This window comes from Echeneis naucrates, chromosome 5, assembly GCF_900963305.1.
Source record: "Echeneis naucrates chromosome 5, fEcheNa1.1, whole genome shotgun sequence".
NCBI lineage: Eukaryota > Metazoa > Chordata > Actinopteri > Carangiformes > Echeneidae > Echeneis > Echeneis naucrates.
Window position 1 is genome coordinate 3152402 of NC_042515.1, and position 24315 is coordinate 3176716.

Below are 24315 nucleotides of genomic sequence, written 5' to 3' on the forward strand. Positions count from 1 at the left end.
GAAAGCAGTTTATTGTATCGTGATAATGTACATTACAAAAGTATTTCTGAGCTAAAGTCTGTCATGTGACCCGCAGTTTCAACTGCGGCCACTTTGCCAGGATCACCAGCCCGGTCCCCCCGGGTCAGGGCCTGGCTTTGAACACATGACTTTCTGAATGATCTGATGGCTTCCGTCTTTGACTTAGAGACAGGTTGTCTGTGGGGATGTGGTGAAACACTGTCACGTCTGGATGGGGCTTGTTGGACAATCTGGTTGCCAAACTGTCCACTCCTTTGTTTTTCTTTGTCTGGGGAAAAAGAGCTTTTAGTCACTGATTGACTTCTGGTGATCGAATGACAACACCGAATAGAATAGCTGGAGGTGACTGTCTCAATGCGCACTTTTCCACAGTAGCCACTGTGTGAGGGAACATGCCATCATTTGGACTCTTACTCTGTACTGAACATGTCTGGCTCGTAACGTTTCGACAAAATCGTATAAATCTGATCTGGTCACATGACAGATGTCAACAATGTCTCCCACGGACCGCTAGAGGAGCCTGTCGAGGTCAAACAGAGCCAGGAGACACCCGTGAGCCACGAGGAAGACGAAGATGAGGAGGATACAGACACCGATGATGGTGCAGTTGGTGAAGATGAAGATATTGATGGTAGTTAGTTTGATTATCATAATAATAAACAGTTTGATTTATATACAGCGCTGTTCTATAAAAGATTTGCAGAGTATAGAGTCCTACATAAAACAGAACATAAAACAAAATATCCCATAAGAGACAAACTTAATACTCTAGTGTCCTCTGCAATCTTTCAACGCTCACCTGTATTCATCAGGGGCCTTTTCAGTCCTTGAGAACAGTTCAACAGAGAAGATATAAATTCTGTTAAATAAATAGCCAATTTTAAAAATTCAGATAAAACTGAACGTGCTCAACAAGATTTCAACAAGGACAGATTTTGTTACATTATAAACGTGAGGTGATTCCCAACTTTTTTTGTTTCTAGTTTTCCATGTTTTGGAAATGAAAAAATGCTTAATGAATGAGAAGTACAGATTCTCTTTTTTTGTTAAAACTTGAAGTACAGCGTTATTTGGCAGTTATTTTAGTGTGCATGAAGTAGCCAATAAATCAGATATTTAAAATTTCCAAAATATAATGAAGATTTTATTTTGTGGAGTAGTGAATTTCTCGCTGACGCAGAAACTCATCAAGCTTTAAGTGATGAGACTGGAGGATTTTTCTCATGAAGCGGTAGAGCAGTTGAGTTTGAGCAGTCGGGCTGGTAAATGCCACATTTCGTTGGTAAACTCTTATAGAAAGACTTAAATATACACCTGAGCTGTCTGTCTGCTGTTGCAGTGTTGTGGTATAGTTAAACCTTTTATCTAATATCTGCCACGTTTGGCTTTGATATCTGCTCTGTCCGTTTGTTTATTGAGCATCTTTCTGTTCATTAGTTATCAGTCTCTCTCTAACTGGATAGTTCTGTCATGCTTTCTGCTTGGTTGTATCTGTCTGTCCTTTCTCTGTCGTTTCTGTCTGTGCGCTGTCTGTCTTCGGCTCTTTCTGCCTCCTACTCTCTAATACTGAGTTGGGTATTTAGAACCAATTTTGAATTGGAACCATTTCCTTGTTTATTTCAGCTGAGTTCTCATCAACGAGTACAAAAGACCAAAGTGTGTGTTAGTGATTAATCAGACAGTAAAATCATTTTACAAAATAATCTCTTGACGAAGCACTTCCTGTCGTCTCCCTGTCATAGCATGCCGTTAGCTTAGTGTGAGGCAGTATAATGATGTCTATGATTTACTCTACAAAAGAATCATTTTCAGAATGGCATTTAACACTCCCACTCTGCACCTAATAAAGATAAATACCCAACTCAACTCTGACAGGCTTCATAGTAATGTCAGTTCTCTGTGTTTCTATCAGACAACTGTCATGTTAACAACAGCGGAGGAGACTCGACTAGAATCCAACAGTTGATTGAATGTCCGCGTGAGTACAAACGTTCCTTCCTGCTGTACGCGGTTTCACAAAGACACATGCAAAGATGGTGAACTTTTGGCTGAAAAATTTTCATAAAGCACAATTATATCTGATAAAAGACAGTAGAAGTACAGTCAGACGGATGAGGAGTTGCTTGACAGCTACTTGATTTTCTGTTTTTGAACCAGAACATGGCAGAACTAGTTCATTGTCAGGAAAGGGCAGGGAAACAGGTTCTAAACAAGCCTGATAGATTGGAAAAGGATTGTCTTCTAGTTATTTAGATATATTTAATTTATTTTTTAATTATATTTAACAAGTTTTGTTGGAACATTTGTTGCACACACTGTGGTCTGGTGGTGGAAAGATCAACTCACCTTCAGCGGTTTCTTTGCATCAAGATTGTTTTGAAATATCTGCCTCTAGCTTATCGCGATGAGAGTGAAAGGTATTTTATTTCTAGTGCTGGAGACAACGAGAATTAAAATCTTAAAAGCAGCTCCTTGTGCCAGAAATAATGGGCTAGTTATTCATGCTGTTTTTTTTTATGTGGTTTGACTTTATATTGATTTAATATTTGTATGAATAGCATGTACTTCCATCTTGGGCTTGTGTATGTTTTTCTCGTGGTTCATCTTTCTGTTGCTCGACCACATGAGCTCAGTAAACTTGTTGTCTGGTTAGTAGCAGGTTTTACTTTTAGTTTTGTGATTTATGTATTTATTTTTTTACTTTTATTTATTTATCTTTTTTAGTTTGGTGTTGCCCTTTGTTTCTGTGACTGGTTGGCTTTTCAAAAATCACTTGCGCTCCTGTTTCATCTTCATCGGCAAATGTTTGCATTTTTGTTTTCCTCTGCATGTTTTTCACAAGATAAGTTCACTAATCCCAGTGTTTCTCTCTTTTTGTATTTCTGTTGTCATCCTTCTCTTTCTGTCTTTGCTTCTGGCTGCATGGAGAGAAGTTTGTGCAGCAGCTTTTCAGTTAAAATCCAAACCACCATATCATACATGAAGCAGCTCAACTATCTCATCTGTGGAAACATCCTTTTAATCGTCCGCATTTCTTATTCATGAGCTCATCTTCACTTCTTTTTCTTTTCCTTTCTTTGTTGGCTTCAGCAACATGTGCCATCAGTTACTTAGAAGAAATGTTGGTTCTTAGAACAGCCAATTACGTTACTAGTTGAAAGGAAAATCAAACATTTAAGTGTAAATTAAAAATCACAAATATTCTCAGATTCTGGTGTATGGAACATGAGACTGTGCTGAATAAAATAATGACCGTCAAGGAGAAACTGTAATGAGCATTTTCATACATTAAGGGATTAACTCTGAAAATGTCTGCTGATTAATTGGTTTTGAAGATACTAGATAGTTGCAGTCTTACGGGGAATCTCCTCCTCCTTAGTGCTGTTTAAATTAACTGCAGTAAAATATGAAGGTCTTCCATTCTACCTTTGCTGGTTGTTGATAATTTGACCAGCGAAGATTGTTCTGGACCGGTCTGACTGGCTGGTTGTGGCGATAAAGTTTGTCTTAAATCTTGGCTTTAGACAACACAGCCACCGCTGACATACAGAATGGTGTTTGTTTGAAAAGTTAAGATTTCTGCTTTTTTGTCATTTATCTGTTCCCTTTATAGAGAAGAGAAACTACAAAACAACCTGATTTATTCGCAGAAGATGGAAATACATTTTTATGTATCTCCTGCAATAACACAAAACTGTCCCAGCTGTTGTCACTGATTCGTTTTAATATACACAAGTAGAGCATCATTCCAGTTCGAGTGAAACATTATTTCAGTGAGTGTCTGCATTTCATAATAATTAATCAGCCACTAATCCAGATGAAAACTCTCCCAGAGTCAAAGTGTCTGACTGATTTCTGCTTGTTGTGTTACAATTGTGGCCTCTCAGTTTTGCTGAGTTTGGCACAGATATGAATCGATTCACGCTCAAACTCTTTATTCTTCAGAAGATGTTCAAATGTTTTATTAACAATTTTTTCTTTTCTTTGTGGATTTCTTTTTTAACCCCTCCCTGCAGCCGTGAAACAGCTGAAGGAGACTGTAAGCTCTTCAATCCACAAACTGGCCAACTTCGATGGTAAGAGCTAATAAAAGCTGCCAGTAGAAAGCACCTTATAGGAGTTGTATTATCTGAGTCAGTCTGTGTTCTGAAGTTTCTATGTTTGTTTTGTAGAAGTGATGGACGCCCACCTACAGAACAACCAGACGGCAGAAGACGACCTCCTGGCGAGTCCTGATCGACTCAAAGGTAGAGGGCACGCTGATTTCAGCAGCATTTAAACCTGACAAGAGTCACCACTGATGTTATTAATTATGTCAGCATCCCCTTAACACCATATAAACACAGCTGCCAATGAACCATGTTAATGTTCTCTTTACTTCGGAACAGTGATCATCTTAACTTTAGATTTTAGCTTTTCAATCTCAAACACAAGGCTCCAAAATATCCCATAAGAGACAAACTTAATACTCTAGTGTCCTCTGCAATCTTTCAACGCTCACCTGTATTCATCAGGGGCCTTTTCAGTCCTTGAGAACAGTTCAACATTTTTGTGCAGAAGCAGTCACAAAGGGAAAAACCTGCTGACAAGGAGAAATCCTTCTACAGTGGCCTAAGACCTTTGACCCTGTCTTTTGCAGTTGTTAGGGGTCTGACTGTCTGTGACCCTTTGATCCTCACTGTGCATGTGTGAGGGCTCTGCCTCAGTACTGAAATAAGGCTTCTCTGAACAAGCGGACAAAACCGCAACAAGAAGCACTTAGCGGTGTACTTTCACTGACCTGTGGCCTTAACCCAGAGCGAACTTCCCCTTTCTCTAGTCAAGTTTAAATCTTCAAGCAGTTTTTCAATGAAATCAGGAACAGACGAAATGTCCTTAAACTACAAACTACTTCTTGTTAGTTGGATTGTTTTTGTATAGTTTTGGCTGTAAATGTGTAAAAGCGTGCCCCCTTCTTTACTGCTTATGACTAACCCCTCCTTCTGTGCATGTGTCTCTCTCTGTCTCTGTGTGTGTGTGTGTGACACCACAGGGAATCAGATGGATGCCAAAGAGTCAGACATGTCAGACACTCTGAGTCCCAGCAAAGACCGCAGTAGTGACGACACATCAGGTAAAACACACGCATGTCATGTTTTTGACCTTTACATTTAATTATTTGTGTCAAATAATTTAAATTTTCTAAGTTTTGCTTTTTTAACTTTTCCTTTCTAAGTCTAACTTAGAGCTTTCACACTTGGAAGCTTTCTGTCAATCTGCTCAGTAATAAATGAATCAGGGAAAATGGCTCATTCTAATTTTATTTACTAAAAAAGTAAAAATTATTTGTGGAACACTAGCTGAAATAAAATTTTAAAACTAATGTTTTGGGTTGTTTTTTTTTTAACTAATTAATGTTAACTCTGTCTGATCTGACTAAACCTTAAACGATTCAGTTTTTAAGTTCTTTATGAATGTTTTCTTTTTAACTCTGATGTGATTTGTGTGTGTTTTGTTTGTATTTTTTTTTTTTTTTTTTTAGATGGCAACATGGATGACCAGGAGTTAAATGAACCACAGAACAGAGTAGCTCTGCTCAAAGGTAACAAAGACAGCTCATCTGTGCTGTGTGCTACACCTATGAATCAGTATAAATCTGGATTAGGAGACATTAGAGGGAGCAGTTCAGTTTCTTTGGAGGCTCCAGGTCCCTTTAAAAGGACTTTTGCTTTGAGTTCATTTTCAGTCAGGAAAGTTCAGAGTTATGTGGTTGGAGTTTTTCATTTCAGGACAATGTTAAAAACATGTTAAATCACTGTTTTTGGCCTATAGCTGAGTTACATCGGGCCGGTCTAGAGCCTGGAGACACGGAGCAGGTCATCCACCATCTCCACAGAGAGCTTCTGGAGGCCCAGGAATTAGCCAACACCGGCAAGCAGAAATGTCTGGAGCTACAAGGTGACTAACAGTATGAAGCTGTGATTGAACTATAGCTCATTTAGCTGCCACACACTTTCTACCGTTTTCACCTGACGTTTTGAAAATTGAATGTGAATAGTTAGAAGAGAAATTCTTTCTCTAATATTTGACATTACAGTTTCTGACATTGTGATGAAATTTAATTCAAATATTAATCTCATGTCACATGATGCCACAGCACATGAGTGAGAGGAAGATGGTGACTATGTGACTGTCTGTGTCTCTGTAGCTCTGCTGGAGGAGGAGAGGAGGAGTAACTCTCAGCAGACTGAAGAGTCAACCAAACAGATCCAGTACCTGCAGAGTTAGTACACACACACACACACACACACACACACACACACACTGTCCCCTTGCATGCTTGATGATCGGCCTTGTTCCCTCCTCATTCCATGTTTTGTTTGTGTGTATTAGCTCAGCTCGGGAAGCTGCAGGCTGACATGGAAGCACTGAGGGAGCAGAGAGAGAGCACCATCTGCAACACCAGAGAGGAGCTTTACTCTGCCCAGGAGGAGGTACCACTACACACCCCCTCAACCTTTTCTGAACCCCATCTGCCTCTCAGCACACCTATGACTTAATCTTAATCCTCCCTCCTCAGTCCGACTCCTCCTGTGATCCCCTTATACTTCCTTCTTACTCCCTCCAGCACCTCCCGTGACATCTGACTCCCCCCTCTGTTCTCCACAGCCTGACTCTGCAATGATTGTGCTGTAAATCTCATTCATGTCTCTCATATCACTGACCTCCTGGTTAATTTCTTCCTCTGTCAGATTCTCGTCCTGCGGCATGCTATGGAGGCAGCCACAGCAGAGCGTGAACGAGAGATTGCTGCCCTGCAGGCCGACCTGGGCACCGTACGCTCAGAGCTGGAGCACTGGAGGACCACGGCCGCCAAGTATGAGGAGGAGATCAATCGGCTGCAGGACGCCTTCACACAGCAGCAACAACAGCAGAATACTGCCAACCAGCTGCAGGGTGAGCTGAGCGCGTGTTTCTGTGTGCCAAAAACTATAAGGCTGTAGGTTCATGTGGATTCGATGTTTTGGTTACTCATTATGCTAATTATGAACCCCCCCCCTCTCATATGTTCTGTCAGTGGACTGTGTAGCGTTGCAGGAGCGGTGTGTGTGTTTGCAGCAGGACTGTGACGGGCTGAGAGCTGAACGGAAATCTCTCACAGACAAACTGCACCGCCTGGAGGCTGAGCTCAGCAGGTGCACACACACACACACACACACACACAAAGAGTTTGAGGCCAGCATTAAAGGCTGACAGGAATCCAGCTGATGTGGGACGAAGGGACAGCAGATGACTGACAGCTGCCTGAACTGGACCGAACTGAGCTCCATAGAGACAAAACATCACCATGTGTCCATCACCACTCAGGACGCCTGACTCTTAGCATCAGCTGCATTTTTGCTGGTTTCCAATAAACAGCAGGTGCTATGAGTTGCACTTTTCATGAGCATCTTTAATTCTCTGCATCAGTAAAACTGCAGATGTCTGCTCAAGCGCGCTGCCCCATCCCTGCTGAGATGCAGAATTTATCTTAAACATCTTTAAATGCTCAAACACAAAGCGTAATTCAACAATGACCCAGTTCACTGAAAAGAAAAAACCCCAAACCACAAACTCAAAACTCTGTACTTTGTGGCATCACACATGTATCTCTGTAAGGACATAATCACATTTGAGAGCTGCACCAGAAAGAATTTCCTTGTGAGGTCGGACACAGCGGGGAGGCCTCTTCTAGTCCAGCTGAATCACTCGCCCCATCAGATCAAAATCAGTCCCGTCAAAATATGTCCGTCAAGTCAACAGAGAAAATCTCAGATCACATAAATGTTAGACAGATGAGTGAAGAGGGAAAAACAACACTGATCGTAACCCAACACACTCAGCATCCTCATAACTTTACGACGGCATGCCACTCCTCTTACATGTTGACAGATATTGAATATTGATACAGGTCCTCAGAGCAACTTCTGGATCTGCACCATCTCCTTGAACTCAACCAGTCAGCCCCATGCTCCTTCTTGGCCACTGCCTTTCTCCAAGGAATGTGGTCTGGCATCACCACCGCTGAAAACAGGGCAAGCACAGTTCAGACTATTCTGGCCTATGCTTCCCAGATGGTGGGAGTACGAACAGTCCTCTCCGTCCTCAGGATGTTCTTGAAAACACATTTCTTCTGAGGGCACTTTCTCTAATGAAGCCCTAAAATGTCTACCCATACTTTTAATAGATGTTATTAGTACTTACACCGAGGCCTCGACTGCTCTGAAGTTTTACCGATGTCCCACAGCTGTGAATTGATTAGGATAAAAATGAGTAACTACACACACAACATTTTGGGAACTGCAATTGAGGTGATGAAATGAAATCCTTGTTAGATTACAAATTTGTTGTGGAATGTCTCAGCATCTTAGCACTTCATGTAGATGTTGTTGAATGTGTTTTGTCTGTTATGAACCGGGTCTTTTTGTCTTTGTGTGTTTGTGTGTAGCACCAGGGAGCAGAGTCTGGTCCTCAGCACCAATCTGGAGTCTCTGGAGAAGAGGGAGGAGGTTCTTCAGGGAAAACTGGGTTCTCTGGAGAACCAACACCTGCAGGACGCAAGCAGGCTGAAGAGCCAGCTGGACCAGGCCCAGGCCCGCACACACACATTGCAGAAAGAGGTACACAATCATGTGAGGCTGTGGAGTCACTTCCCTACATGTGTTAGATGACCTGGCTTCCAGAAATGATGCGATATGACGCTGCTATGTGCTGCAGTATGAAGACACGCAGTCGCAGCTGCTGGATCTCCGTCAGCGCTATGAGCGAACAGAGCAGGAGAAGAGGAACATCCACCAGGAGCTGGAGCAGTGCAGGAGCAGCCTGAAGCTGCTGCAGGACAAGACGGGCTCCGTGAGTGCACACACACACACACACACACACACACACACACACACACTTCCATTTTAGTGATGCCAAAGATAAAGATGACCAACTCTGTATAGTAACTTTTATTTCTGTGTTTGTTCCGCTTTGAATTCAGATGTTTTGGTTGATGATTTATTTTCCCACAGGTTTGTTTTTCCCCTTGTTTGTGTGTTAAGGTGAATGTAGAAGCACCAACTTAGCTCATGGACACTCAGTCTTGGCGTTCACAGCCTCCCTCCTCACTGTTAACTCACTAACTCCGGACAGATATGCATCTCACCAGCCTGTGCTCTTTGGATTTCCAAAGAAATCTATGATCAGCTCTTCCAACCTGATGAATAACAGAGATGATAACAAAGTGTGGTGGAGGTGAAGGCAAACAGGATCTATTATGAATAACACTTAAAAATAATGATGGACCAAATGACAAGAATTCAGTTTGAGGTGTGATTGTAGATGATCGATGCATCTTAAAAAAAAACAAAAACAAAAACAAATGTGTGGCTCCTCCACACTCTTCAAGCCAATAGGTCACATTATTGTCTTTTTTTTTTTTATTTCAATTCTAAGCTGATGAAAAATGTGATAATGTTGGTTTGTCTCTGCCGCTGTCATAACTAAAGAATCTGAAATTCTTCCGTCCTGTCGATGGGACAGTCGACAATGTCTTGTTCCTCAGGTTTTGTTTCCACAGAGATTTGCTGATCTTTCAGCAGCATTATGACGCATTCATTAACTCCGTCCTGACTCATTTCCTTTTTGCCCCGAGGGAGAATGGTGTCCGCTTGTGCTGCAGGTGCAAAAAGCTGCACAAGCTAAATTGTATAACTAATCAATTTCCATCAGTTTGTAAATATCAATTAAATGCAGTGCTAAGTTTTGCATGGAAAAGGCTTTAATGTTGCTCTGCTGCATGTCACAGATTGCAGGAGGCTTCTGAAGTATTCTTTATCTTTATCATGATGATCATTAAAGATCACACCAGATTCCTAAAATTTTACAGTTGCTGTATTGATAACGCTGAGCAGCAGCTGATGAAGATCAGTTTGTGACGTCTTGTTTAAAAGGGGCCTGGTGAAGGATGGCTGTTCTTGCTCTGTGTTTTTTTTGTTTTGTTTTGTTTTTGACTGTGGCTTCGTAGGAATGGCTGTTTAGATATAAACCTGCCTTCTTAAACACAACCCCGTCTCTTCTCTCTTTCTCTCTGTCCCCCCTCCCTCGCTGTAACTGCTCCATCCTCCATGTTGGTTTTGGTTGATTTGCCGGCTGATTTCTTCTTATCCCTCTGCTCTCCCCTCCCTCCCTCTAGCCATCCATATTGCAGCCTGTCCAAGCCATATTCATGGCCCTTGTCCTGGGTCTGCTCTACTGGTGTTTCGGCCAGTTGTGGTAGAAAGGTACACACCGACATAACATCAGTCTGTCTCTCTGTCTGTCTCCACCTGTCCATCTTTGTCCACCACCTTTGGAAGGGAAGCTGGCTGAGGTAAAAACACTGTCCTAGCTTGTGATGAATTCAGGGTCCAAGGATTGAGAGGGAAATCTAAAACCTAAGAGGAGCTTTGTTTTTATTGACACATCTGTAGGTTCACTTCAGATACCAGAATACTTTATCTGGTGCCAAACGTCCAGAAAATACTGTCATATTGAGTTTTCACTCTGAGCTGCCTCTGTCAGGAGGTTTAATGCACAGCCTCAAAAATTAGCAGGGATTTGAGTTTTGGGTTCATTTAACAGTTTTCTCTTCCTCACAATTCTAAAATGCAGAAGGAAAGTGAAAGTTATTGACCAATGAATTTGTGAATTTTAAGTTTAAATTCAGTTGTCTGCCTTTTATAATAACGACACTAAATGAAGGGAGGGGGCGAGTAGTTTGGGGTCATGCGGGTTTAGTTTTGTTGCTGAACCCTGAATTCAGATCAGCAGGACTCTCGTCACCTCCTACACTTCCCTTTTTAACTGAGCGTCATCGTCACCATCGTGGTCGTCTGTCTTCATCTCCTGGTTTAAGCAGCTCTAACTCAAGCATGGCTGTCCGTCCGTTTGTCTGCTCGCCTCCTTCACTCTCCTGCAGCTGACACTGAACTGTCATTTTTAAAGGGATGCACTCACACCAACCTCAGACCTTCCTGCTCAAAGGGATCCCTCAGTCTCTTTAATGCCTGCTGATATAAATCCATCCAAGTGGTTGTGCAAAACTTCAGCAGGCTTTTTTTTTTTTTTTTTTTTTTTTAATTCACAGTCATAAATAAAAAAATTAATTAATTTAATTAATTAATACAATTAATTAAAATGAATGAATGAATGAAATGCATGAAAACTAAATTAATTTGCGCACTGAAGGGTGTATCACCTGCTGTGAAGATGAAGGGATCCCTTTCAGGCGTCAGGAGTCGCCTAACAGCGAGTCAGTGACTCTCCTCACTGCTTCCCCTCACCTTCAGGATGTTGGTGCTTTGTTTTTATTTTACTGGCTTCATTTACTGTATTTTATGCATCATTTCCTGCATCTCTTGAAAAGTACTTGTGGTTCATTTATCTTCTTTTTTTATTTTTTAAAGCTTTGTTCTGTTTCTTGCATCCAGTCTGCTGCTCCATCTTATTCTTTACCTGCTCTCAGGTTGGGTTTTCTTTTGATCTGACGCTCTTCCATCCATTTGTCTTCAAGCTTTTTTTTTTTGACTCACTGCTATTTTTCTTTTTTACTCTCCAGCCACTGAGACTTGTTTTAAAAGCATTCATAATTCTGTCCATCATGTTTGTTCTGTGTTGTTTTTCTGCCTGTCTGGTTACTCAGAAATGTCTCACCAGTGTTTCCACTTGAACACTGGTCTGTAACTGTTCTGTTTCTCTACTCAGGTAACCTCCTCAGCCTTGTTTTTCTTTGCTGCTTCTACCTGTGTTTTATTTTGATTTACTCCTTTCTTCAGCCTCTCCTGAAGTCTCAAAGAATGATATTATTTATCCTTTTTTTTTTTTCCCCCATTTTCAAGTTTTTTGAGTATTTAAGTTATTTCAAGCATGAGTTGTGGGTTAGGGCTTGATATTAATTTGTCACATTTGATGTGCAGACAAGCTGAACACTTAAAATAAGTAACAATACACATTTGTCTTATAATGAAACAATGACAATAATCTGATGTGTAAGTTTAAGAATAACAAGCTCAGCTGATGAAGGTCCTGGTCATCTGTTATACTGACAGGAGGACAGAAAGGCTCATGAGCCAAATAGGTCACATCTACAGAAGTCCCTTGACTTCTACTCTCCTTGACTGCCCTTCAAATTAACAGCACCGACACTGAATGCATGTCGACCAGGACTCTTATTTTGTGTCAGCATGGGCTAACTTCTTTAGTCTCAGACCGTCTTAAATAAGTCAAACAAAACACCTTTTAATAACTTAAAAATCCTGCGTGCACAAAGATATCATCTTTATGGACTTCAGTAGCTTTTTACTCAGCTTGCTTTTTGTTTTCTCATTTAATTTCCGTCATCTTTTTTTCTGCAGTCCTCTCTTCTCCCTCTTCTTTCTGATCCTCCTTTTTATTCTCTCTTTCCTGGTTTCAGTCTCGGTCCAGTTCAAGTGAAATCTTTTGCACAACGGTCAGACTGACGTGATTTTTTTCTGTGTGTGTGTTGTCGTCTCGTGGACAGAGCGGCTGGAGCCCCTGGATGCCGGTCATCGCAGTGATGGTCGCCGTGACGGCAGCCGTCCTCTACCCCAACCTCTCCAAGAGCAGCTCCACCTAGGACACACAAACAGACACACCACACACTCAGCGCTGTGAGGAGAGCATCACTGCTTTACTTGTATAAAGTCAAATTGTACATAATTGTAGAGGGAATATAAAGGTTGTGGTTTCTACAGAGGATTCAGATGCTTTTTTTGATTTATTTTAGTTTTTTTTCTTTCTATTTTTGGGGGGGAGGGGGCGACTGGAAGTAAAGTTGTTGCTTCTATTCTCGGCTCTCTCTCAGCTGTGGTGGGGGCTTTTTGGTTTTCGTCTCTCTGCTGATTTCTGGTTAACGAGTCAATCTCCAGCAGCACAAGCTTCCACACAAAAAAAGCCGCCTGAGGTGACCGACCTTCATTCCCGTCCCGTTGTAGATGAACTGGATGGAGGTGAATGCAACGCTTTCCAGCAGCCTCAGTGAAGTTGGAGGAACACGAGCCGCTGAAATCAGCTAATGGGGCCGGTTTTGCCGTTTCACCGGCCAGTCGGGGCTTCAGTCTGCCACAATATTCAGTAATTCTACCTTCAACTTTCAACAAAGTCTTCATTCTGCTTTAATTCCTCAGATTTTGGTTTCCTCATATCGACAAGTTGTCACTTATAGCATCAAGGCACCTTTTGGGTCACAGCTGCTGATATTTGGTCAGGGGCAGGAAGTGAACCGGTTTTTTTAAAGTCAGAAGTTTGTGTGTCCTGTTTGGTCTGAACTAAGAAGTTCAGTTTACTGTGTCATACAGGACGATGAAGAGCAGAACCTGGAATCAGTCTGAATTTAAATTATAGACAGGTTGACTATCTGAGTCTGCTGGAAAGTGTTCGCGTTCAGGTGGTAACAGGACGTCCTGCGTTCTGGTTTTAGTCGCCATGTTTGATCTAACATGGTGTGTTGTCTGTCTTTTTTTTTTTTTTTTTCTGGGACAGTTTCTGGGGTCGGGGATGAAACTTGAAGCCAAATTATTAAAATAAAAATCGTGATTTATTTTCTTAGTTTTTTTTTTTTTGTTTGTTTTTGTTTTGTTTTTTTTTTCTTTCCTATTTTGGGGACACAGAAAACGGGGTCAAAGTGCCTCTGATGTAACTAACACCATAGTTTGTGTATGTGTGTGGGCAAACACAACAACACACACCCACACACACATGCACACATTATCTCTGATAAACACACACGCACTTTTTCTGACCATCACAGATCTGACGGTGTTGAGGGTGGAGGGAAGCTGAATGGTTCGGCCAGAATGTCCCAGCAGCTTTTTCCGGAGCTTTCAGCTTCTCCTCCTGGTCTTCATGGCCGTATAGAGCTGACCTGAGCCGATAATACGGTTGGTCAGATCTGATTTGATGACTTTTTGCCACATTAGCGCTTCTTTAGGTCTTTGGTCCAGACTGAAACATGTCAGCAGCTCCTGGAGGGTCAAAACTTGGTTTTAAATCTTAAAGATTTTGTTGATTTTTTCTATCTGGTCAAAAATACCCACAAGTTCAACACAAAAACCACTGAATGTGTTGGATGTTAATGAAATAATTTCACTCATTGAAGACCCCCCTCCCCCCGTGGAGACACAATCAGTGAGCCGAGTCCTGTCCTCTGCACAACATCTAGAAAAGCTTAAAACCGGTTCTCCACTCAGAGACCAATATTATAAACCAGGAAACTTATTTTGTACTCATGATGAAATAGAGATCTCTTTTTTTTTTCCCCCTCCAGTTTCTGCTGAGTAACAGTTTCAAACTTTCAGTCTGGTCCCGAGTGTCACTCCATCTCCTCTAAAAACACATTTTATCACCTCAGGCCGTTGCTCAGATGTTTTTAGCAGATATTAAATTATTTCAAAATGTGTGTGCGTGTGTGTGTGTTCACACTCTGGACTCTTGAGCAGCGTTTGTCATCATTCGTGTACTCTGTCTTGTCTCTGTGTTTAAAAAAAAAAAAAAAGAAAAGAAAAAAAAACAACGAACAAATATTCCTGATGTTTAAAGAGAAAAACACTACAGAGAGAGATTTGTAAAATAAAATGTTATTGAATGATGCGCTACTAAACTTATTTTGTTAAAATTGTTTAGAGATATGAGAGGGAGCTATGTAGAGGAGATGATGATGATGATGATGATGGTGTATTGGTTATTCAGAGTGATGTTTGGATTAAAGTTGTAGCAAGCTGACCCACCAAAATAACTTTCAGTGTTGTCATTCAGGTGTCAGAATTTCAAAATAAAGATCTGCACAACGTACAAAATTTACCAAATCGATCTGAGGAGTAGCAGCTGTGGTTAAAATGTCATCAGTGTGAGCTGATATTTAAAATTTCCCCCTCCTCTGTCCCTCAGCTGGAGCTGGTGGAGACCAAATTCTGAGCTATTATCGGACCACAAACTTAAAGTTTGAACAAATTCCTGCTGTGTGATTAAAAACAGTTTATTCTCAGTGAACACTCAGTGAAGTATGGACAGGAGGCAGAAAGGATCTCCAGGTCTGAGCAGCTTCTTTGGAGCCTGAAGATGGACCAGGACCAGAGGCAGGAGACGGTGAGTGCAGCAAGGTCCTGCTGAAAGAAATCAGAATCAAGAACCAACAGTGATCAGCGGAGTCGGCCTGCTTTTTACCCCTGAAGGTCCCACATCAGAGAACTAAAACTGCCTGCATCTCATCAAATTATTGGGATTATGCAAAAAAAAAATATTTCTGGTGTAAAAGAAGCAGATTTTAATGCAAACAGAAATGAAGTTTTTATCTCCAGAAGGGGGAGCAAAGTTCATCCCACATTGATGCTGCATTCAAGGCTGTCGGAAATATGAGCTGCTCCTTTTATCTTTTTTTTTTTTTTTAGATCCGCTGCCGTTATCTCTTTAACCATTAAAAATTTTAATGAAAAACAACAAGCAAAAACAAAATAATGAGCCTGAATCAGGCAGTTAACCCGAGAAGATGGCATGATGTGTTTAATTCACAAGCTCTTTTTCACAAAAATATTGATCAGATTGGAAATTAAAGATGTTTAAACAACATGCATGTTTCAGGGTTTGTTTAGAATAAAGATGTGTAACTCTGTCTTTTATATTTTTGTCTTTCCTCCCTCCATCTTTTTCTTCCCATTTGTATTTTTACATTTTGTTTCGTAAACTTTATTCCTGTTTCTTTGTTAATCTCCATATAAGACTATAAAAGGGAGAAAAGAACAGGAACATTAAATTTGGCACAAAATATTCTGATTATTAGAATTAGTTATTTTTGAAAACCTTTTTCTGAATTGTGTTCTTCTTTCATCATAGTGTCTCTTTGAGAATTATTTCTTGATTTTCTTTTTCTCTCTCAGTTTAACAAAAGAAATAATTTTTTTCTGTCGTCAGTGGGAGGCAGCAGCAGCTGCGGCTATAAGAGGAGCCAGGTTTTCCGAGCGGCCCCTGAAGGCAGCAGCAGCCAGGCAGTCTGAGTGCGGTTCAGAAAAACTTCAAACCATCTTCAGTCTGCACCGAGACCAGACCGGAGACCGAACCGGAGACCAGACCGGACAGCAGACCGGACACCAGGGCCAGACAAAGCGCCTCTTCCTGCCCCGCTTCACCGCTCTCTGCCCCCGGGACGCGTTCAGGATCGTTCCCCCGGAGAGCCGCTCAGCATGCCGGCCACAGAGAAGGACCTGGCGGAGGACGCTCCGTGGAAGAAGATCCAGCAGAACACCTTCACCCGCTGGATCAACGAGCACCTGAAGTGCGTCAACAAGCGGATCGGGGACCTGCAGCTGGACCTGGGCGACGGCCTGAGGCTGATCGCCCTGCTGGAGGTCCTGAGCCACAAGAAGATGTTCCGAAAGTACCACCCGAGGCCCAACTTCAGGCAGATGAAGCTGGAAAACGTGTCGGTGGCTCTGGAGTTCCTGGACAAGGAGAACATCAAGCTGGTGTCCATCGGTGAGTGAGTCCGTTAATTCATCCGTTCATCCGTTCATTAGTCAATTCATCCGTTCATTCATCCGTTCATCCGTTCATTAGTTAATTCATCCGTTCATCCGTTCATTAGTTCATTCATCAATTCATCCGTTCATCCGTTCATTCATCAATTCATCAATTCATCCGTTCATTCATCAATTCGTCAATTCATCCGTTCATTCATCAATTCATCCGTTCATCCGTTAATTCATCAATTCATCCGTTCATTAGTGAATTCATCCGTTCATTCATTCCCTGGTCCCAAACACACCCCCCCCCCAAAAAAAGAGAGAGAAACTGGTTAATGAAGAGTTAAAAACTAATTAAGGAGGAAATTTAGGAATGTCATTAATCCCAATTAAGTCTCAATTTAATCCGCCGTCACGCGGACCGGCCATCTTAAACGTACTCTGATTCGGTGTGTGTTTAATACACACTGATTATTTCACACACAATCCGGCGTTTTGTGAGTCCTTCCACTTGGTGAGATCCGCTTAAACGTGTATTTGTCAGCGGAGGTTTTTCGTTGTGAATTTCTGCTTTCAGCGGGTTTCTTCTTATTTTCTGTGCCCACATGCCTCATGGAGGTGTGACACGGACTGTGTGCCAAAGTGTGTCGAGGAATTTCGCAACTCGTGTCGCTTTTCCCTGCAGCGACCCCACAATCACCACAAGCCCCGTTTAAAGTGTGGAAACCTGCTGAACTTCACACCGACACACAATCAGTCCTCAATTTAAAATAAAAAAAAAAACAAAACGTTTTTTTATGTAGCTGTGAAGTTGTGTGTCCTGTTGTGACTTTTTGGGGGAATAACAGGTTGTGTTGTTGTCATGAAATCACCTTCTTTAAAGTGAATTTATCAAATCTCCATGTTTGGGTGATACTGATGTGTGTGTGTGTGTGTATCACAGTGGACAGCTGTGATGATCAGTCTGGACTCATGTGGGGGGGGTGAAGTTCGGCTCCTGATTGAAAAGCCCCCCATTAAAGTGGATTATCAGTCTCACTCATTCAGCTTTTTTCCAAGCTGCTTGCTGTTGTGTTGTAATCACACAATCAGCGCACAGCCAAAGTTAATGAATAATGTTTGGTCTCCACTCACAGTTCAACACGTCATCATGACATCAACTTTATGAAAAGGAACAACTTTTAGTTTTAATGTGAATAATTAGAACTAATAGCAGCTGCGGCCTTTTTTAACTGTCTGCTGCAGTTTTTGAGGGATTTAAAGAGCTTTTCCTTTTTATTCCCGCAGAATCGGGGGCAGCCAAAGTCCAGCTTTCGAAGCACGTTGAGCCACATCCGTCTTTTAGCCCCGTAATCCTCCTCATGTCGTCACTTCCTGTCGTTTTATTGTGGCACAGGTTATTAAGTTCGCCTTGCTGGTACCAGTTTGGACGCTTCTGCCTTCACAGCTGCCTGAATTCTTTGTGGCGTCGATTCAACGAGGTGCCGGTTGTGGTGACTTGTCGCCTCTTGGCTCTCAGCAGTGTGGTGCTCTGCGGGTCGACAGGTTGTGCGTTCGGAGATGATCTTTTTGGGAGCTCAGCAGATCGGCGGTTTCACTTAAATCACCTTCCTTCCTCAGATTGTCTACAAGCCCAAACACACGAGGTGATATACGAGCAGGCAGGTGTACCTAATAAAGTGGTCGGTGGGTGAAGCCCAGTCAGCTGCAGAGCAAACAGACGGAGCAGCTGACGACACCAGACGCACAAAGACGCACACATGCTCGCGCACACTGTTGTTGTAGGAAACATGTCAGGCCTTTAACAGTGACCTCATCTGATCTCTGTGGTTGGACCCGTGTGGCCTCACAGCTCAGGACTCCTGTTTCCTGGCAAAGTGTGTGCGACTGGCATCGAGTCGACACATCCAGGATTCAGAGGGATCCACCTCAAAGTCAACTCAAACTGTCTCTCTGTCTCTCTCTGTCTGTCTCTGTCTCTCAGAGGGATCCACCTCAAAGTCAACTCAAACTGTCTCTCTGTCTCTCTCTGTCTCTCTCTGTCTGTCTCTGTCTCTCAGAGGGATCCACCTCAAAGTCAACTCAAACTGTCTCTCTGTCTCTCTCTGTCTGTCTCTGTCTCTCAGAGGGATCCACCTCAAAGTCAACTCAAACTGTCTGTCTGTGTCTCTCTGTCTGTCTGTCTGTCTCTGTCTGTCTCTGTCTGTCTCTCTCTCTCTCTCTCTCTGTCTGTCTGTCTGTCTGTCTCTGTCTGTCTGTCTCTCTCTCTCTCTGTCTGTCTGTCTCTGTCTGTCTCTGTCTGTCTGTCTCTCTCTCTCTCTGTCTGTCTCTCTCTCTCTCTGTCTCTGTCTGTCTCTCTCTCTGTCTGTCTCTCTCTCTCTCTGTGTGTCTCTGTCTCTCTCTCTCGCTCTCTCTGTGTCTCTGTCTCTCTCTCTCTCGCTCTCTCTCTCTCTCTCTCTGTGTCTCTCTGTGTCTCTCTCGCTCTCTCTCTCTCTCTGTGTCTCTCTCTCTCTCGCTCTCTCTGTGTCTCGCTCTCTCTGTCTCTCTCTCTCTCTCTGTCTCTCTCTCTCTCTCTCTCTCTGTCTCTCTCTCTCTCTCTCTCCTCTCTCTCTCTCTGTCCCTGTGTGTCTGTCTCTCCTCTCCGCTGTGTCTCTCTCTCCTCCGCTCTCCTGTGTCCTGTCTCTCACCTCGTCGTCTCTCTCGCTCTGGCTCCCTCCCTCTCTCGCCTCCTCCCTCCTCTCCTCTCACTGTCACTCTCCCTCTCCTCACTCCCTCCTCCTCCCGCCCTCTCGTCCTCTCCTCTCTGTGTCTGTCTCTCTCTCTCTCTCTCTCTCTCTCTCTCTCTGTCTCTCTGTCTCTGTGTCTGTCTGTTGTCTGAGGAACACCAACACATGTGTCACGCCCTTTTGTGCGACTTAAACGTTTGAAAAGCTGAAGTGTTAAATTTGTTGTGCTCTCACAACAAAATGCTGTTTTGTGTGCTCCGTCCTGCAGCTGTTTACTTTCTGGGCATTGAAATTGAGTTACATCAGTGATTGAGTTGAGTGAAGCTGAGTGCATTTCTTTCAGTATTAAATGAATTAATTGGAAAACAGATTTGGAGATCGAGGTTGAAACTTGGATTCAGGACCTTCAGGCTGTTTTTTTTTTTTTTTGTTTTTTTTTTTGGGGGGGGGCACAATAATCAACAGACATGAAGCCGAAGTGTAAATCGGCCTAAATGTTGTCGTCAGTTTAAACCTCACAGTAAACTCGTCACCAAATGTTAACTGAGAGAATAAGAATGGGCTCTTCTGAAGAACCGGCCCGACGATCCTCCTGATAATTTAATATCTGAATGCTGTGGGTTTTTTTTTTTTTTTGTTTTTTGTTGGAGCTCATTTTTGTTTTCTGACTCGAACTGTACAGGCTGCTGGTCGATGCAGATAATCAGATTTTCTATTTGTGTGTGACAGGATGTGTGTACGAACCCAGCGTGTCCCAGTGAACGCTGATAAACTCCCAAAAGTCTGCGGTCTTAACGGGCCCTTGGACTTCTGCGGCGGTTAAAGGAAACGCGTCACCGCTGTGGACCCTGAACGTCCTCTGGATGCAGAAATGAATGAATTTTTTTCATTTTGTGTGTTTGTGTGGTCAGATATTCAGACTCCTCTTTGGGTGTTTTGACGTTCAGGATGAATTCTGCTGAAGGAGAACACAAACTCACCGTCTGTGTGAAACAGTCCGGCGTCGTTGGGCTGGTTGGTGATTTAAAGTGGACTTTTTTTTTTTTTCCACAGAGGAAATGACTGGGTGGGTGGGACGCACACAGCGAAGCAGACTGGTTGTGTTACAGCTGTGAGTGATGAACCTCTCAGGTTGTTGTTATAGAAAATGATTGTGTTGTGTTGTTGTGTAGACTCTTGTGGAGTTCTGATGGTCGTGTTTGAACTTCGAGGCCTCTCACTCGTCCGTTGGGGGGGGGGGGCTCCGTGATCTTTACACGAGGCGTGCTGTGGAAATGTTAAAGGGTGCAGCTTATATCTGTGTTTGTTTGTGTAACTAAAACGTTAGATTTATATAAATGATTAAATAAAAACAACAACCTGTGAGTGAAGCCGTGATGTTGGACATTCGACAGGTGGGGGTAGTTTGTCAAATGTCTCACCTGCATGAGGGGCAATAATATGAAACTGTGAAACAGCAGCTTTATGACGACTGGTGTGTTTGTGTGTGAGACACAAACTGCTTCACATGAGCTGACAGAAACCTGCAAAATCCCCAGAATGCTCCAAACATTTGGCTTGTAAAGCAGATTGTGTGGGTGTGTGTACAAGTTGTGTAATAAGGGTGTTGGCCACCTGTCTGTGCTACCAGGTGTGTTGCAGCAGGAGAGCTTTTGGCCGCTCTGTTCACTTGACTTTTACAGAAAGGCTTTATCAGATAATTAGATAATTCATTTTGATCAAAGGAAGTCAAATAGGTGGCGACAAAGTTGTGATTGTTGGTTAATAATGACTAACGCGTTATTAAACTAAGCAGACGGAGCAACATGATCCTCCTCCAGCTGGACTCGTTTCCATCCGCCCAACGAAGCAGACTTCTCTGCTGTTCGTTCTGGTTTGGTCTCCACCAGCTCGTGTAGGAAACAGTCTGTGTTGTCTCGTAGGAACACCGGAATGACGAGCTAAAAGGGAACGAAAACAGAGATGGGAAATGTTTAGCAGCGATGCAGAAACAAATAAATTCCACGATCGTAAAGAATCCAAAGTGAGAAAAGACTCTCAGGGGTCATGAATCCGTCGTCCTCACACTGAAATGATAACCGTGTTCACCGCTTGTTGTGGCTGAAGCAGGCGAAGGTGGAGAACACCAGCAGGTCGTCGGTTTGGTGTCTGTCCAACCGTCCAAAGACGACATGTTTGGGTCTGTCTCTGTGAGGGACACCCAGAGTGAGCTGGGATTGGCCCAGAAATGGATGGATGGATGAATGAATGAATGAATGAATGAATAAGGGCCCTGCTTGTAGTCGGTGTGTGTTTGAGGGTGAGAAAGCAGGTTAACTCTGAGAACAGGCCCGACAGGATCGGTAGCTTTCAGCTTTGGCCCTCATCAGAGAGTGTGAGCTCGAACTTACTTTCTTTTTCTCACACACACACACACACACACACACACACACACACACACACACACACACCCCCTCCCGAGGTTGGTGCCTGTGGCTGTGTTTTTAAGGACGACAGTCGGTCACACATCGTGTGAGGAGCTTTTTGTTCCTCTGACTGCTGAAGTTCACCTTCGTGGTCTCGTCCTGTGAAAACGGCTCTGATGTGAACATGCTGATAGCCGATCGTTTTTTTTTTTTTCAGCTGTAACGGTGAAACACTGTTCATATAATCCTGTCTGCAGCTCAGTCACTGACACATTAACCAACAAAGACTGCTGCTGCCTGACACACACACTCTCTCTCTCTCTCTCTCTCTCTCTCTCTCTCGACCTCTTGTTGCTTTAGTTCTGTGTCAACAACAGTCCTCAGCTCCAGTTAGTGTGTGTGTGTGTGTGTGTGTGTGTGTAGTTGTGTATCTGACACATCAGTTTCTGTTTCGAACTTCAGATAACAAACAAGTAAATATATTTTAATCTGTCCGTTCGTAGCTGACTGATGAGATGACCCCGTTTGTCGGACTCTCCTGACTCTCCACTACATTTAGTGGAAAAGTGGACGTTTTTAAACATCCTGCAGCTCTGAACTAAAATTAAACTAAAACAAGACCCGAGCCAATCTGGACCAGGTCCAACTCAGGTCCTGGGTCGGCTCTTTGGGTGTGAAGACAAGAAGCAGATCGAGGATCAGATTCAGCTGAGACTGATTTGGCAACACACACGCACACCTTTTTCGCAATAAGGAACAAGAAGTGTGTGTCATGAAAACACACATTCAGGAGGGTAGCGTACTAAGGTCAGCATGGGATGCGGTGCGTTCCACCTGTTGTCAGGGCAACCCCAGTAAACACAGCCTCCGATTGGCCGAGGCAGACCGGGTGGGGGTGTGGCAGCTTTGAAAGGGAAGTGTCACATAACTTCAATGACCCGGCGCTGCCTCATGCTGCGTTCAGGTTCCTGTGAGAAGCCGACAGAATGACTTTATTTCTCAGCAGGTCAGACCTCCAGCTCCCACAATCCTTCAGTGCACATCACACTATTAACCACCGTGAATGAGTCAAGATCAGGCTTCAGGTCGGCCCGTGTGCCACAGGGAGGGCTAATTCTGGTTCAAGTGAGAATAAAAGGAATGTGAAGTAGCTACGGGAATATCAGAAGGTGGGACTGAAGTCATTTCATCCTGCTCAGATGTTTCCGTCTGATGATGGAGATCTGCAGTGAACTGGAGACCGACTGAAAACAATAATACAGACGTGAAGCGAGCGTTGAGTGTGGAGATGAGTCCAAACCGCTGAGGAGTTCAGCAGCCACTTTCATTTCCTTTGGAAATCCGAGCCATGAGGACTCAGTAATGTGCAACGCATGTCTATAAGTCATAGTTGGCAGGAGTGTGTGAATTGTTCTCACACACAGAGCTGTGAGGTGTGTGTGTGTGTGTGTGTGTGTGTGTCTGGCAGCAGTCCATTTTCTTCTCAGGTGTTGCGTTCACTCTTACGTGTTTCATGTTTCATTTCTCCGGTTTCGCTCCAACGGGGAGTTAAATAATAGCAATAATAATTTAAAAAAACAAAAAACAAAGTCCAGAGCTGGAATCATTTCTGCAGTGAGCTGATTCTCCAGCTCGGTGCTGTTGGCACGAAGGTTGGAGCTTCTGTAGAGAGACTATCAGAACAAATCCCCTTCGCCCGCCTCGTTTCCTGCAAAATCCCAAATATTGAACTGAACTATGAAATTTCTGTCAGCGTTATTTATTTCTTTTGCAGAGAAGCTTGTGAAGACTTCAGATCATTACGGTGGTGCTTTTCACCATTTCTTTAAATCTCTCCCTCTCCTCCCCCCTGATTTGCTGTTTCGGTGTCACTGTAATAAAGAGGAAAAACGCCCACTAAAATAAACAGTTGGTTCTCCAAGTCGGGCCCTTGAGGGGTTTCTGGGGGCTCCAGAGGAAAAAATCATCATTCGTTTTCCGTACAAGTCCATCTGTACGTAACACACTTTGGGCTTCAGATTGTTCAAACTCTGTAAAAGCTGAAATCTTATCATGTTACATGTTTTGATGCTGTGGGATTTGTCATGAAAAGTTGCGGAACTCGTCCAAAACTGAATCTGAAAGAAGATTCAGGCGTTTGTTTCTTCTGTTTTTTTTTTTTTTTTTTTTTTTCTTGCAGTGAAGCTCTTTTGCAGACTAGATATTTATAACAGTGTGAAATAACTCCTCCCCCTTTTCACGGCGACCGTCGCTGCCTCGTGTTGGTTCCAGGAATTCACCAGAACATTCAGAAAACCATTCACATGCAAATGGTTTTGTCTTCAGAGGGGCGAACTGAGTTATGCAGCGACTTTGGACTGCTTTGGCCTGAGTCTGGAGTTTAGTGATTGGTAAAACCAACCTGACGGATTATCTCTGTGTGCACACAAAGAAAAAGCTGAGGTGTTTACAGTCACACTGTCGCCTCCGTCCCCACCACAAGGCCAGACACAACACACACAGAGCCTGTGTCACTGCAGAGAAGTAACATGAGAGAGGCCAGGATATAGACTTACACACGCCCTGTCTGCAGAGAAAGCTCTTTTGTTGGGTTCAAGCCTGACTTTGTGGAGGCTTCCAGGAGGCTTTATTCTAATCTAACATTGATTT

General features: G+C 43.1%; 2 protein-coding genes across 11 annotated transcripts in view; both read left to right on the forward strand.

Moving 5' to 3' along the window:
* slmapa (sarcolemma associated protein a) overlaps window positions 1-14639 on the forward strand; it is a 44174-nt gene extending 29535 nt beyond the window's left edge. For 4 of the 9 annotated variants that reach the window (XM_029501761.1, XM_029501764.1, XM_029501762.1 and 1 more), the window contains 14 exons: window positions 506-652; window positions 1934-1999; window positions 4038-4097; window positions 4194-4268; window positions 5054-5134; window positions 5543-5602; window positions 5833-5958; window positions 6209-6283; window positions 6394-6494; window positions 6753-6957; window positions 7079-7196; window positions 8489-8660; window positions 8758-8892; window positions 12563-14639. In XM_029501761.1, coding sequence (XP_029357621.1) covers window positions 506-652; window positions 1934-1999; window positions 4038-4097; window positions 4194-4268; window positions 5054-5134; window positions 5543-5602; window positions 5833-5958; window positions 6209-6283; window positions 6394-6494; window positions 6753-6957; window positions 7079-7196; window positions 8489-8660; window positions 8758-8892; window positions 12563-12658 — 1517 coding nt within the window. In that variant the 3' untranslated portion in view covers window positions 12659-14639. Of the gene's footprint in view, window positions 1-505; window positions 653-1933; window positions 2000-4037; window positions 4098-4193; window positions 4269-5053; window positions 5135-5542; window positions 5603-5832; window positions 5959-6208; window positions 6284-6393; window positions 6495-6752; window positions 6958-7078; window positions 7197-8488; window positions 8661-8757; window positions 8893-10216; window positions 10305-12562 lie in introns of all 9 variants that reach the window. The other 5 variants (XM_029501767.1, XM_029501768.1, XM_029501763.1 and 2 more) reach the window with 4 other exon arrangements.
* Window positions 14640-16075: 1436 nt separating this feature from the next.
* The window catches only part of flnba (filamin B a), a 49617-nt gene continuing 41377 nt past the window's right edge, over window positions 16076-24315 (forward strand). The window contains exon 1 of one of the 2 annotated variants that reach the window (XM_029502989.1): window positions 16076-16548. In XM_029502989.1, coding sequence (XP_029358849.1) covers window positions 16257-16548 — 292 coding nt within the window. In that variant the 5' untranslated portion in view covers window positions 16076-16256. The remainder of the gene's footprint in view (window positions 16549-24315) is intronic. The other variant, XM_029502990.1, reaches the window with a different exon arrangement.